This window comes from Chiroxiphia lanceolata, chromosome 7 (genome assembly GCF_009829145.1).
Source record: "Chiroxiphia lanceolata isolate bChiLan1 chromosome 7, bChiLan1.pri, whole genome shotgun sequence".
Classification (NCBI taxonomy): Eukaryota; Metazoa; Chordata; class Aves; order Passeriformes; family Pipridae; genus Chiroxiphia; species Chiroxiphia lanceolata.
Window position 1 is genome coordinate 12,325,725 of NC_045643.1, and position 15,146 is coordinate 12,340,870.

The following is a 15,146-nucleotide window of genomic DNA, read 5'->3' on the forward strand; positions in this document are numbered from 1 at the left end:
CCTTCTTTTTTTTTTAAGATGTAGCAATTTGTGGCCAAATCACAGGGTCTCAAGGGAGCATTCTGGCTGAAAAAATTACTTCAGAATTTGGCCTAACATAACTTTAAGATAAAAACTTTTATATAATCACTAATTCACAGTCACAGTTGCTTTGACTTCTCCCATTATCATTCCTAAGTTATTCTTTTCATGCTGGGAGTAGGATTTTCCTGGCACTACGTCTGTTTTCAGCAATGTATACACCACAACTGCTGACAACTCGGAGTTGGATCCCATGTTCCTCGACCCTGGCTGTAGCTTGTTTTTTCTGGCACCGCTTTAAAGTCTCCCATCTGCACTTGCCTTCTGATGACCGGTGGCGGTCCTTCAGCTGTGTGAGAAGTGCCTGATGTTATCCTGTTGTTCTCGCACTCCTCCAGACCCGTTTCTCGGCCGGGCCATGAGCGCAGCCCTCGCCTGTTCCTAGAAGAGCCTTATCAGGGCCAGCCATGGCAATGCTCCCATCCCCTTCCAGCCCTCCCCTGTGGTTACTGGAAGGCCCGTTTGCCTTGTGCAGTTCAGTGTGGCAGAAATGCTGCTCTGCTGCTTCTCTGGTTTTCCAGTCCTCTTTGCTTTTCTGTAAAAACCTCACCCTGACCTCTGTTCCACTGAGGATCTGTAGGAGACCACCTGTGCACCCCTCAGCTGCTGAGAGCCGGAGGGACAGCTGTGTGCTGGTCTCTCTACCTGCCTCTCATCTCCACTGGGCTATTTTTGTTCAAGTCTAGTGATGATTGCACCATATCCAGCTTACTCATAGGATGCTGCTGTTCCTCTTAGCAGCATTTTGAATGAGTACAGCTGTTCTATGCTTGGATTCCTCCTCACTTGGCTTAGCAGCAGTATGACTTTTTTAGGGATGTGTGCTGTTTGGTAACAAGCAGGTGCCCTTGCTCAGCTGGGAGGGTGGATATTTCTCTGAGCTTACTCTCTAGTTTGATGTGGGCACGGTGTACTTGACAAATTAACAGAGTGTTCCTTCCTCCCCCACTGCTTGTCTGGGTTTGTTTATTTCTGTTATTCCTGTTGTATTCAGTTTCACTTGTTATTTTTAGTTTTGTTTTCCGGGCCTCTCTCCTTTACTTACTTTTGCTCAGCTTGAAGGAATCCTTTTTTGAGCTTTCTTAGTATTTTGAGGGAAAAATACACTTACTGATGAGTGTTTCATGCCTTTTTATCGTGCCTCACCAGACAGGGCAGGCAGGAGCTTGCGCATACATGTTCCTTCCCTGTCCTCATTCAGATGTCAACTGACTTTGATCTTCCTACACCTCCCAACACGTGTTGAAGCTTTACCTGGCACTCAGGGTTTCCATTGCCTCCATACCACAGCTGACATGATGTAGCAGTTTTCAGCCATCCCTCTTTTTGCTGTCATCCACTAGCTGCCGCCAGGAAAGCAATGTTACCCCAGGCTGAGAAATTACTGGGAATTACTCCTTCCTGGAGCCCGGCTCCCACCAGCAGCAGCACTGGTGGTTAGGCACGTAGTCCTCCCTCAGTCAGGAGGGGAGCAGTGTCCCAGCCTGGCTGCATTTCATGGAAAGCCATTTTTCAGCTGATTTCCTTTCCTGTCTGCCGGTGCCCCACTGGTTTCCATGGTATTCGTGGTTGTGTAGGGGTGGCAATTTCAGCATCCTGGCAGCCTTCCAGGCTGCCTCTCCATAAAACCCTGTACAGTTTCAAATGTGTGTGCATATATATTTTTTTTCTTATTTTTTCTTCATCCCACAGAGCTGCTGTGTGCTTTTAAGCAGTTAATCTATTCCATCCTTTGCTTATCTCACAGGCACAGTGTGAGGTTGTGCTCGCTCTTGCTGGCAAGTTGCTTTGAGTTCCTCTGATGAAAGGTTTGCTGTAAAGGCAAAAAGTGATCATAGCCATGCAATCACTCTAATTTCCAGGGGACGGTACAGAGCATCCTACTGAAAAAATAACACAGTCCCAGTGACCACAAGCTGATTCTTGGAGCTGAACTTAAATAGGTCAGCATCCCCATCACTTCCATCCTGTCATGTAAGGACTCCTTCCAAGTCTTCATCCACTTTCTGAGAGCTGCTGTGCTCACTGTTGGTGGGTGTCAGCTCCAAGTCCAGCCACGCATCTGTAAGAGCAGTGCAGGAAAACATCAGAAAATCTTATTACAGACAAAATTCTGTCAATCCTTTGTTTTGTTTTGTTTAAAAAACAAATCCAAAAGAATCCAGGGCTTTGCTCTAAGCAACATTTGGAGTGATCCGAGCGCACATCTGATCTCAGCTTCATACAGGCTTTCATAATGGTCTCTAGCAATAATAGTCTCATTTTTTGGAAGCGAGTCATTGCTGTTCTTCAGGTTGAATGAACTCTGATCAGGCGTGGACCTCAACGCATCGCGGTGAAAAAACACCTCAACGCATCGCGGTGAAAAAACACCTCAACGCATCGCGGTGAAAAAAGACCTCATGTCTGGGCTGTGGGAGGCCAGAGAGGTTGGAGAGAGGGGGTGCTATGTTTGGATATGCACAGAATGGCCTCTGTTACACATAACTTGGAAAGAGTGATTAAATGGTGACCTTCTTGGCTAAAGATGGCAGGGCTGTGATCCGTGACTTTGGCTGTTTCATCTGGTAAGGTACATTTGGCAACACAGGGTAGTACCAGGTTGAAGGCTCCTGTTGTTGAGGTGGGTTTAATGGCCCCAAGTTGAAGGAAGATGGGCCTTGGTCTGCTAAAGAGAAAGGGGCTGTGGACTGCAGCGTGTATTAACTATTTGTATCAGTAGAAGCCACAGGAAGAGATAATCCAGTAGTAACAGCTGCCCCTGGAATTATTTGTGCACATGTTTGGCTCCAAAGCTTTTTGTCCAGCTGGCTGGAGGTCACTGCAAGCACTGATAAGTATTTGCCAAACGCCAAGAAGAAGACAGAACAAGGTCAGAAGCTCTTCTGGTAGCAAGGCAGGGCATGTTTAGCAAACACTGCTATCTCTTCAATTGGGGTGAGAGATTTCATCAACAAAATACACAGAGAGGTTTGAATGCTAGTGGAGGGCAGGAGGAATATATTTTACAGCTTCTGGTTAAGCTAAGAGAAACTTGGGAATTGCTGTTTCCTTCTGAGTGGGGAATCTTCTGTCCCCTACAAAACGTGGCTGACATCCCCCGCCGCCCCATCCCATCACTGTGTCTGAATCTGTTGGGGCCAGCTCAAAGGAGCAGGGCAGTCGTGGGATGGAGAGGAGGAATGAAGCCCAGCTCTGGCTCTGCAGCAGTTGTGGGTGCAATCTGGTTATCCGAATTTGGGGACATTTGAAGCAGGGGTTTGTGTTTGGCAGCCCTTTGCTTGGCTCTGTCCCTGTCCCATGGGGCAGGCAGGGAGCTCTGGCCCAGTCAGGGGTGCAACCAAACAGCAGCAGGTCACATGTCTGTGATGTGAGATGGAGAGGTGTGGGGAGCTCCCCTGCGGGGAGATTTCTTCATCCTACACCCCTTTACATGTGCTGATCTCCAGCCCTTCCAGGCAGATGGCTGCAGTGATGGCCTCACATTCCAGGACGTCTGAAAGATCTAAGGTGCTCACCACTGTTACTCTGAGTTAATGTGCTTCCCTTTGCAGGCACAGACAGAGCCCCCCTGGGGGTGGACTCCTGGGCAGGCACACCAGAACCTTCTTGTCACTAAGGCAAAACCGTGGCATTTTGACCCGATCTCCACACCCCGTGGGATTCCTCCTATTGCTCTACTCCTGTTTGATTATACCACTGATGGGAGCACTGGTGGGGACAGTGTCACACAGCAACTCTTACTGTACAAATAGCTGCCTCGCAGTAAAATGACAACTGCACAGGGAGGTTTGGTCACGGATATTAGAGATCTGAGTTTAGCACCCCCCTTTTTGTTAAATCAGTAAATGCAAATTCGAACGTAACCCTCTCCTGTAACTTTTTCACTCCTTTCCCTTCCCAGCTCCCCTTTCCTGCCTGAAACTTCCTTTCTCTTTCTTGTTCAACATTCAGTTCAGGGTCTGTGCTACTGTCTGCCCTCACTTCACATCCCTTCCACCCTTCTGCTGCTCCTGGGAGTGTGAGAGCTTCAGCAGTTACAAGGTAGAGGTACAAGGTACAGGGGTGGTGGATTTTCCTTTTGCTAAACACAACCTCTCCAAAGTTGAGGGGATGGTTAAAAGTAAATGAATACAAAAGTGAACTGGTAAAAATGCTAGAGAGAGGAAACCCTGTTCAGATGTTGATTTTACTGAACTCAGTGAGGGGCAGAGAAAAGGAAGGGAGGGGGGAAAAGCAATATGCAAAACATTACAATTATTTTGTGGCAAATGTGGGGGGAAAAAAAAGAAGGAAAAATTCCTTTAAACTTACGAAACATAAAGCACCTCATGTAGCATTTCTGGGAGATGGTACTTTCTGCTTTTGATAAGCTTTTGTCTATACAAAAACGACAAACTCTTTACTATAGAGATGAAGGGCAATTTGTCCTGTAGAAGTCTCTGCCCGCTTGTCCCTCCATCCTCATTTATGTCTCTACCTTTTAATCTGAAATTGCAAGCAGAGGTAGAGGTTTCACAGAGTCTGAGGGCTGTCTGTGCCCCTAAGCCACCTACCCAAGGCTTGCATAGCCCATACCGTGCTCTGGAAATGGCCTCTTGAAGCCTGGTTCTCATTTGTGAATTAAAGCCTTTTAGGCCCCTGCAATTTCAAATGTCTGTAGACAGTGCAGGGAGCAACTGTGCCATCAACAACCGCTGTGTGCTTGAGTAACTCAGGACTGGTGCCGACTGGAGTCGGTGGTCTGGCCTGTATCGCTTCAGCGAGAGGATTCCTGATGAATGCTTTGGGGAAGCACTTAGTTGGGCTTATGTTTCCTGATTGATTTGTGAGAGGCAAGCAGGCCATGCAGAGATACTGACTCATTTCTTGATGTGAAGGAACATTCTTCACAGATAAAAATGTTTCAAAATCCTCAGGCAACAGATGTCGTGTTACAGGCAGAAGCATAAGGGATATAAATTTCATGTTTGGTACAGTAAAAGGTAATAATTTACTTGTATCTTCCTTTGTGATCACCTTCCAGGTGATGTTCCTGGAGCTGGCTGAGTGCAGGAGAGGAATGCTGGACAGGTATACTCAGAGCAGCAATGGAAGCAATGGCTCTGAGAGTGGTTGGCCCTCTGCCATCATGCTTGCAGTGGCAGCAAACACTGAGTTAAAAGGTGTTTCAATTCTAATTGTGTTTTCACTTTTTTTTTGCCTTTGGAAGAGAAGACAAAACCTGATAAGCTGTGCTGTTGGGTTCATATTTGACGCCTCCTTTCTCATTGCCAAGGGGAACTGTTGTAAGAAGCCTGAGCAAAAGATTTTCCCTCCACTCTGTCATTTAAAATAACAAGCAGAAGTTCATGTTGTAGACACTGCTTCTGTCCTTTAGATGAATGCCTGACACTTGTCAAACTGGTGTGGAGTTCAAGGATGGCCAGCAATGAGCATATACAGAGGCTGCTTCCTCTGGACCTCCACCTTGGCAAACTGAGTGCAGGCCTACTGAGACTTTACCACAGGCTTTCATTTTGTTCTCAAAGGGCATTTTTATTAGCTTCCTGCTAGAAGTATGGAGCTGATTGGAGAAATATTTTTAGGTCTAATCCTAATTGTCTGTAAGAAATTAAAGAACAAAAAAGAAAAGGTGGCTTTTGAAAACCAACCTGGCTTGCACTGCTAACTAGCTCATGTAGTGAGTGATTAAAAAATGCCAGCCAACAACAGAAAAAGAAAAAAACCCAACAACCCGAAACCAGAAGAAAAAAGAAAGGTAACAGCAGCAGGAGAGTGTGTTGGAGATTCCATGAGCTCCGTTCCCAGCCGCCTGTCGTGAGTATGAGAAGGCTCAGGTAGCTCTCAGGAATGAAACCCTGCAGGTCTGTGGCGATGACATACCCCTCTGCTAAGGACCAGAAGATGATTCCAACACAGCTCATTATATTTCTATTTCTGACTAAGCCCATTGTTGGATTTAATGAATAAGTGATGTTTTGAACTGATAAACACCCTGCAGCAAATTTCCCATTTTATGTTGTGATGAACAAGCCAATAGATTTTAGGAAACCTGTAAAGGGCCTTTAACATATGATTTCAGACTTAATTCAAAGTAGGAGGTGCTTCTCAGAGCTATCTTGAAAGTTTCTCTCACCTCCACCCCCAAAATGGGATAAGATTTCCACAGACTAAGCAGTGTTATCTGTAAAACAAGGCAGCAACTGCTACCAACACTGTTGGTAGTTCATTATCACAGAGAAATATCTTGTATTGTGAAATGTAAAAATGTCTATTAACTATTTCATTGTAATCCTTTTAGATACAAAATATTGCCTTTGCTTATCCCACAGTGTGCACCTTCCTCCTCCTTCTCCCTGTATACTGAAGACTTACCTGTCCCACACCCACTTGCTTATGTTTCCAGGCTTGATCCTCACACCTTTGATCATGCAATTATGGGCTCCCCATAGGAAACCATTTACTATACCAAAATCAGCCAATGTGAGACCAGCATGAAACAAAAGAAGTTAAATATCAAAATAGATCTTTCTGGGGACTGCCACAAAAGTGGTGTGATTAATTTTTGCATTAAATTTATTAAAAGTTTGCCATGAAAAGATAAACAAAGCTGCCACAAAACTTCGGTTATAGGATGGTGATGTCAAAGACTGTCGTCACTTCGTTGCAGAGTGTGATTCACCTTGCAGTAGATTAGACAACAACATGGTAGAATTAGAAAAACCCAGGACTGAAAACACTAGTTCATACTCACAAATGTGGGTTGTTTTCCCAAAAGCTTGACAGCTCTTTTCTATGCTTCAGAGACAAAGAAAAATGAAGTCGTAACAGCCTTCAGATAGACTTTTATGAGTCTAAAGACAAAAAGTAATGTCTGGCACAGATTATTTAACTGGACTAAGGGGGAAATTAATTCCCTCTGAGGAAGGGAATTTGATTTACCATTTCCTGAAGGCTGATGGTAGGAGTGGAAGCATGAGAGCCTGCTCTGGTACGTGATGAGGTTTTGCCACTCTCGCATCTTGGGAGGGAAGACTGACCGTCATGGATAGTGTTTTTCCTGCCTGTCAGGAAAAACAGAAGGAAACTGACTTTATCCCACAAAGGACTTTTCTGAGATTTCAATCATGGCTGGGTGTCCCTCAGTCCCTCTTTTGTGAAATCTCTTTTCCCAAAACAAAACCAAGCCCTGGAAAAGGAGCAGAAACCAGCAGTAATTCAGACAAAAATGCAAGTGCTGCTGGTAGGTTTCAGGGAGGCTCTAAAGGGCAGGGAGCCTTTCCCTATTCCGAAGGACACATGTCCATGATGGAGAAAGTCCCCAGAGGTTTCATTGTTTTTCTTTCTGCATATCATGTGCCCACTTCCCTGTACTGATGGTCTTCCCACAGGCACCCTCCCTACCCTGACCTCTAACTCCAAGGGTACTTATGGGGGTGCCTTAATGCCTCTGTGCAACACCCCAGATTGGACACTGATGGGAAAAGCTATATAAAACAAGGAACTGAATACTTCCAAGGGTAGTGACGTCTGCGTGTGATTACTTGTTTGGCTGCACTGGCTGAAGCCGTACTGCTAACTCAGCAGACTGTAAGTAGACAGTATTGTCTTTTCGGCGTGTTCTGGCTGCAATTCAGGATGTTAATAATAATCTGGAGAGCTATAGAAGGCTTGGATCCTATCTATCAGGAATCATGTCTCTCTCCACATACAGTTACAGGAGGCAAGACTGGGGAGATGATCTTGCTGACAGTTCCCTAATTTAGCAATGAGTGGCAGCATTTGTGGTGGAGACCTGTACCAAATCCATTATTTATTAAGCTATTACTTAGGATCCAGAACGGGTGTATTTATTTGTAAGAAAGTCTGTGGACATCTTGATTGCTGTTCTAACATATGTTTATGCATCAGAGTCAATGCTAGGGGAATGCTTTGGTTTTAAATTAGGAACAAAGTATCCCCTAAAAGCTAAATATTGTACTGTGTTGTTCTATTCTTTCCCCAACACTTACGCCAACACTGAGAGAACACTCCGGCCAAGCTGATGGGCAGCCAAATATAATTTATGGCTTGTTTTAAACTGATTTGTTGACTTCTTGAAAGGCCCTGTCAAAAAGAACAGTCCCCTGAGTCCTAACGATGATAACAGTTGTGTTGCGTCAGCGCTGAAAAACTCTTGGATAACAGTGAACCTATCCTGAGAAATCTTTTTAAAGTGCCTGAACACTGGATTCTCTGAAAAGAAATAGAACTAAAGCTACTGTTTGGTAGTACACTTTGGTTTCCTTCATTCTTTGTTAATTACCACTGATTGGTACACTCTCTTGGTAGCATGAAAATAGTTTCCCATATTCCAGTTCATTAAAAATAAAGATGTGTGTTGTTTAAAGAAGACGCTCCTAATAAGGACATGTTTAATTTCACTTATGTGCAGTGTTGAATTTGCAAGTGATATCAATATGTTTGTGTCTGCATCAGTGTGACCGACAGCGGGAAACTTCTGAGCTTCATATCAGCAGTAATTCTGCTCTCAGTGTCTCTCTGAAGCAAAGGGCAGCCCCAGCGTGCTGCATGAGGCTGTTCTGCTCAGAGCTCCCTCGCCCGAGGGCAACATACAAGTCCCCTGCTGTGTATCTGACTCACATCTCTGGGAGCTCGAAGCCACCATACCCTGGCTCCTCTGCCACTGTCCTCCTTGTCTCTGCCCCGTGTGCTCCTGGGCAGCCTTGCCTCTGCCTGCCTTGGGAACAGCTGCAAAAGACCATCTACTTTCTAAGGTCTTTCCTCCTCCTATTACTTTTTAACAGTCTTGTCTCTGTTAAGTTCAATAGTGTTGTTTCATTGTTCTTCCTGGTGGAAATACAGTGCTTCAGTCAGAAAGTTTTTTTTTTTTAAAATCTTGGTAAATTTTACATGTTTTCTCGTCTCCTACTTTTACCTGCACCAGATTTACTGTGCTGCAGCTCTGCAAGTTTTCATTATCCTGAGTATTTTTCTGTAGGTCTTACTGGACGTTGCTGGATATTAGTGAAATCCTAGCTTAGAGATAAAACAATACCACAGAAAGGATTATAAATATGTTCTTGTCCAAGCACATAACAATGGGTGAGCCTGAGTGTGACAGTTTAGATCTCTGATTTCCTCTCACCACCGTGGGAAAAGGAAGCTGCTTCTGTGCTTAGACAGTAGCCATCGCTTTCTACATCCATGTGGTGAAGGAGGGGTCAGCCCCTCCTCGGCCCTGCCAGCTCCAGAGAAACAGGGGTGCAGCGGCTCCCGTTCTGCAGCCTGGCATCGGTGCGTGGCCAGCGGCTCTTGGCAGCATTCACAGCCACACCGGGCTGGGAGGGACCTGGCCCTTGCAGAGAAGATCTTTTGCAAAATTCAGAATAAGTTAGGGAAGGAGGGGAAATTCTTGCAAACTGCTGGGATTGCAAGTCTGTGAGATTAGTCCAAGGACTTGATATAAGCTCAGGCGAAGCAGATTCAGAGCCCCGCAGCCTTCACAAGGGTGTTTTCTTGATCAGGCTTGGGGTTTTTGTGAAGCTAAGAGGAAATAATTGTAGTAAAAATGGCATGTCTTGTTCCTTCTTTTCAGGAAAAACACGGAACAAAAATCCAATCCATGGCGAGAAAAAAAGAAAGATATTTTAAGGCAGAATATATGTTTTTGTACAATTTCTTGTGGACAACAATTCCTGGTATTAATTGATAAGCCAAAACTAGAACCATTAAAACAAGTGAGACTTCTGTCATTTACTTCAGGGTGAGAAGGTTTTCATACATGTCATAAACAATTACAGTAATTTTCTTTTACCATCTAAACAGGGAAAGCGCTGTACAACCCACACATAGTTAGGTTCTTATTTTCTCTGAACAAAGTAGATCTCGCTTCTTTTATTGGCAGGTTCAGCTGGGCAGAAGGTGTGTTGCATAGTTTGGTGTCTTTGCTGAACCAGAAAAGAACTCTGGATTTTGGGCCTGCAAAAAATACTTAATGTGGAGGGTTTTTTTCCTCTCTTGGAGGTAAAATTGTTCTGGCTGTTGTTTTTGCTTTGTTGTTTGTTTTTGGTTTTTTTTTTTTTTTTTTTGCTTCTAAAGGTTATTTCTTGACAGTTCACATTCCACAAATAACAGGAAGGATACTGTGGTTAACATGTGGTTGCAATTCTGGAAAGTGGCAATACAAATTACAATCTGGGATTCTATATTTTATTGTCTCTCACCAATATCCATGTTAGATCTGCATAGATTGGAAGTGAAGATATTGTAGAAAACTTTAAAAAACATTTTTATAACTATCAGCCATATAAATTCATCTTGACCCTAGAAATGTCAAAGAATGTGCTCTCTGGCCTAAGCATCACAATGACAAAAATGCTATTAGAATTTATTTACTAATTTTCTTCATGATGAAAGAATCAGATTACACCTATTTCACCTCTTATGGCTTGTGAAGAGGAATAGTTATGCCGAAACCTTTTATTATCACTAAAATTGTAACTCTTACTTGCAACTACAAAATTTTATGTAGTAGCATTTAATATTTTGAGGTGTGGAATTGGATTTTTGAATTTCTATTCCTTGTATGCCATTCCTGGAACTGGTGTAGGAATTTTGGCACAGAGAAGCATTTCCCATAATCAAACCTTTGATGAAGCCCATATATGAAGGTGCTTTCTGTGTGCAAGGTGTTCTTTAGAACTTTTTTCTATGTTACAGCTGGTAAAAGTTGTTTGAAAGAGCCTCTCTAGGCCAGAACATCAGACAGCATGTTCCAGTCACAGCTTTCCCATCAACTGCTGGCCTCAATTTATCTCTTTAGTCCTGTGCAATATAGCAAAGGTTAAAGCATACAAACAGCACAGTGGGCTGACTTTATCTTTGTTTTGAAATCATAAAATCTCTTTAATTTAAGAAGCAGATAATGCTTTTGCTTGGGAGAGTCAGGTGGCTGAAGCTGTATGAGCTGGGTGGACTTTATGTTGGACATTAGTAAGAAATTCTTCACAGACAGGGTGATTAGATATTGGGATGGGCTGCTCAGGGAGGTGGTGGAATCACTGTCCCTGGAGGTGTTCAAGGCAAGACTGGACATGGCACTTTAGTGACCGAATTGACATGGTGATATTCGGTCCTAGGTTGGACTCGATGATCCCAGAGGCTTTTCCAACCTCATTGATTCTGTGACTTGCCAGGGTTCCCTGAGGGAGAGCAGTAGGTGGTATGGCCAGTGCTTGTAGCGGAGCTCACAGGGACAGAGATAACGGGGGCTTGAACTAGAGGTCGAGGCAGAAGCTCCGGGGTGTCTGACAGGCAGGCCACGGAGTTCAAAGCTGATGCAATCTCAGAGTCTGCTAAACACTTTTTTCTTGTTACAGGCGGTTTTTGTGATTCCCGAGCTCACGCCTCCCTGCTGACAGCCTCTCTGACAGACAGGCTGCCTGGGGGGGCCGTTCGCCGCCTTCCCGCGGCCTTCCCGGGAAGGTCCGCCGAGGCCTTTCCCCTCTGACGGAGCCGCTGCTGGGTCCCAACTCCCCTTCCCGAGGCGGTGCCCTCCGCCCCGGCGGCGCCGGGAGCCCCGCGCCCCCTCCGGCAGCCCGGCGGAGCTCCGCCCGGGCGGCCCCGCTCTGCCTACCTGGAGCCACCTCTATGGTGCGGGGCGGGGCCGGGCGGCGGGGGCGGCGCGGCGGGACGGGCGCCCGGGCCGGCGGCGGCAGCGACTCCCCTTTGTGTCTGGAGCTGCCCGTGCTGTTGGGGCGGGCGGGCGAGAGGGGGCGCGGGCGGCGGCGGAGCTCCGGCCCTCCTCGCTCGGCTCCCACCCGCAGCCGGCGGCGGGCAGGGGAAGGAGGCGGAGCGGCCCCTCGCCGGCGAGCCCGGCGCGGGGGGAGGAAGGCGCTGGCAGCGCGGAGAGGTTGAGCCGAGACCGGAGGGAGGAGGCCGGGCCGGGCTGCCCGGCGCTGTGGAAACTCGGGGCGGGCGGCGGAGGAGGGGAAGGGCCTTCGCCCGCGGAGAGCAGCCGGGTGCGCTCGCAGCTGGAGACGCCGAGGAGGGGCCTCGCCGCCCCGGGCCCCACCTTTGTCGGGGTGGCCGGGGGTGGCGTCGGTGCTGCGGCGGGGGCCGGGGCAGCGCGGAGGAGCCCGCCCGGCGCGGGAGGCAGATGGGCCGGGATGCAGCCGCAGCCCTCGCCGTGAGAGCGGGGGGTCTCGCCGCCGCCTTCCCCGGAGCGTGAGGCAGCGAGGAGGGGCGGCCAGAGGACAGAGACCTTTGCCGGGATGGGACGCGGCGCTGCCGTGAGCCCGTAGCTCGCTCTCCGTGCCCGGGCCAGCCCGCGGGGGCCGCGCTGACTGACACCGCTGTGGGCGCGTCTGGATATGTTCCCTTCCCAACCGGGCTCTTTCTTCGATGTCGTGAAGCTGCGTGGGAAATAGCCCGGTTCCCAGCGGGGTCGGGAGCGTGCCGCCGTCCTCCCCGGCGGGGGAGATGCCTCGGGGCTGGGAGGCAGAGCCAGGCGCTTCCCCCGTGTCCGCCGAGCGCTGCCGGCGCCCCAGGCATGAAGGCAGGCGGCTGTAATGGAGTAAGAGCGAAGACGGCTCCCCTCATCTGCCATTTGCCCTTCCAGGCGGGATTGTAAACCGAGGGAGTTGAGGAAGGCTGTGTGAAAGCAGGAGGAATTTCCTCTCGTCGGTTTTTGGGGGTTTTTACCCCCCCTCCCCCTTTTTCTTTTTTTTCCTCCTCCTCCTGGCTCGAACCGTGGCTTGCCCAGGTATGCCTGCCTCACTGCAGCACCTTGTGCTGGTGCTCCTGCTCTCCAGTGCCACCCTGCTGCTCGGCACTGCGGCTGGTGAGTAGCCACTGGGTGGAACGAACTGGCCATTTTGGCAGCGGGAAGGGGGTGGGGTCCGCTGGTATTTGGGCACATCCGTGTCTCCTCTCCTTACGGAGTGGTGTGCATCTATTTCAGCGGCGAAACCTGATAAAAGTTTTGAAATCCCGATACGTTAAGTGTCTCGGGGAATAAAATGCTGCTTTATTGTGTAAATGAACTCGACCTGCACTGAAGAAGTATGCTTTGCCTAGATCTGCATCTCTCGTCTAATAACTTACTTCAGTTTTGGAAATATATATAATCTTTTTGTTTTGCATACCTCGCCCTTTGTAAGGTAATGCGGGAATTTTTAATATATATTTTAATCTGCAGCAGAGCTGTGCCTGTTTTTGCTGTGGGATCTTCGGGCACAGCCATTTTTAATTTTATCAGCATCGGTGCTTCTGTGGGCCTTAAACATGTGCTTCACTTTTATAACAGACTTACTGTAATGTGTAATTTTTTTTTCTTGGAGGAGAGATCTGAAGCAAAAATGTAGCTGTGATTATAGAACAATAACACAAAACACTGTTGAGGAATGCTGAAAAATCTTGAAGAGTACTCTTTTTTTAATAACAAGAAGTTGGGAGCAGATATGCTAAGAGCATCCTTACTCATATTTTTGGACACTCTAGTCCTATTTTTTATTGGATTCGGAAGCTCAGTGTTAGAAATGTGGGGTACTGGAAGAGGGATGTGTATTGGTCTGGCATCCTTTGCTTTTCTGTCACGGTGACAGATTAGCATGTTGGAGCCTTCTGAGTGTTACCCAGCTTTGTTAGGCAGTAATACCAATTGTTCTTGCAGTATGCGTTTTCCAGCAGTTTTGGAAGACTCCTACGACTTTTGTGTCGTTTTACCGATCGAGATCCAATTTGCAGTGCTTGCTTTTTTTAGTGTTGTTTTGTAATCTGCTGTGTATAGTTCATAAGCGAATCTTCGTAAAAAAAAATTGCTGAATCTTGCTAACATAACCCAACAAGCTGATGGTAGTTTGCATATTATATTTCAGCGAGGTCTTGAAATTTATTTGTTAAAGTTGAGGATACTTGGTGTCATTATTAGGAAAATTCTGTAAATGACTTTTTTTCATCACTGACTGGATAGTCCCTGATTTTCTTGCTTCTGCTTATTAAGAGGTCTCTTTCAGGAAGATATTTAAATGAAAAGCTTGATGTTGCCTATATCATCCTGACCTTTGACTGCCATTATTTTAGATTGATGTCTGCAGCGTCTCTCTGTGGTAGTTTCTGAGGAGTGTTTTTATTTTTTTTTTTCCCTTTTCTTTTTCTTTAGCTGGGGGAAGGGACTTCTGAAGGTCAAAAATCTTGGTTTTTAAAGCACATATGAATCAAGAATGGCCAGCATCTCAACTTTTCTTTCAAATGCATTTTTAAAAAAGTGTAGGCTTTTTTTCCCCTTTGTGAAAACTTCAGTGCCCTGATGAAGTAGAAGGGTTACTGAAGGAGCGAGTACCAGGAGCGAGCATTTGTACCAGGCCAAGGGCTGGGCAGGTGCGGTAGGAGCCCATCTGCGCGATTTTGCCAATTCACCTCAATTCTGACCTGGCAACAGCATTTCCCAGTATTTCGGTTCTGGTTTTTACCTCTCTAAAAGGGTATTAAGGATGCCAGCTTGGTTGGTTGTTTTGTGAATAGGAACCTATTTTCCCATTGTGATTTATTTCTTAATTGTGCAGTTTTAACAATTCTAGTTTTAAAAAACCTTGGCCATAATCCTCTGTAAGAGTAATTACGTGGATGATTTGAGCTGTAGTTAAAGAATCTAATGGTTGATTTTAAGTTTACACTGCATTTCAGAAAAAAATGTCTATACATGGGGAAGCTACACTAATGTGTAATTCTGCCCTTTTATGTTCATGAAAGAGCCAACACTCTTTCTTCTCTTCCCCTCCCCCAAAGTATGAACTGTATGCTCCCATCAGAGTGAAAATGCTGCCTTTGTAGCTTTGAAACCCCCTATTAATTCTTACTTCTGATTAGTGAATGGATACTATATCTCAGCCGTGTATAGAATTGAGTGTTTGTAAATGCAAAATCATGACATCAGAGGGAAAGTATTTTCATAACAGGTTTTTTAGTTTCTGTCTGGAGGATAATATCTGGACCTCTTTGTAGAGAGCTCCACAAGGACCTGGGCTTAGTATGGACAGGAAAGGGAAGATGAAAAGATG

The 15,146-nt window shown here is 46.3% G+C and overlaps 1 protein-coding gene across 2 annotated transcripts in view; it reads left to right on the top strand.

Annotated features, from left to right (window-relative positions):
- The first annotated feature begins 11,884 nt into the window (after positions 1 to 11,884).
- The window catches only part of BMPR2 (bone morphogenetic protein receptor type 2), a 108,277-nt gene continuing 105,015 nt past the window's right edge, over positions 11,885 to 15,146 (top strand). For both annotated transcript variants that reach the window (XM_032692541.1, XM_032692542.1), the window contains exon 1: positions 11,885 to 12,928. In XM_032692541.1, coding sequence (XP_032548432.1) covers positions 12,853 to 12,928 — 76 coding nt within the window. In that variant the 5' untranslated portion in view covers positions 11,885 to 12,852. The remainder of the gene's footprint in view (positions 12,929 to 15,146) is intronic.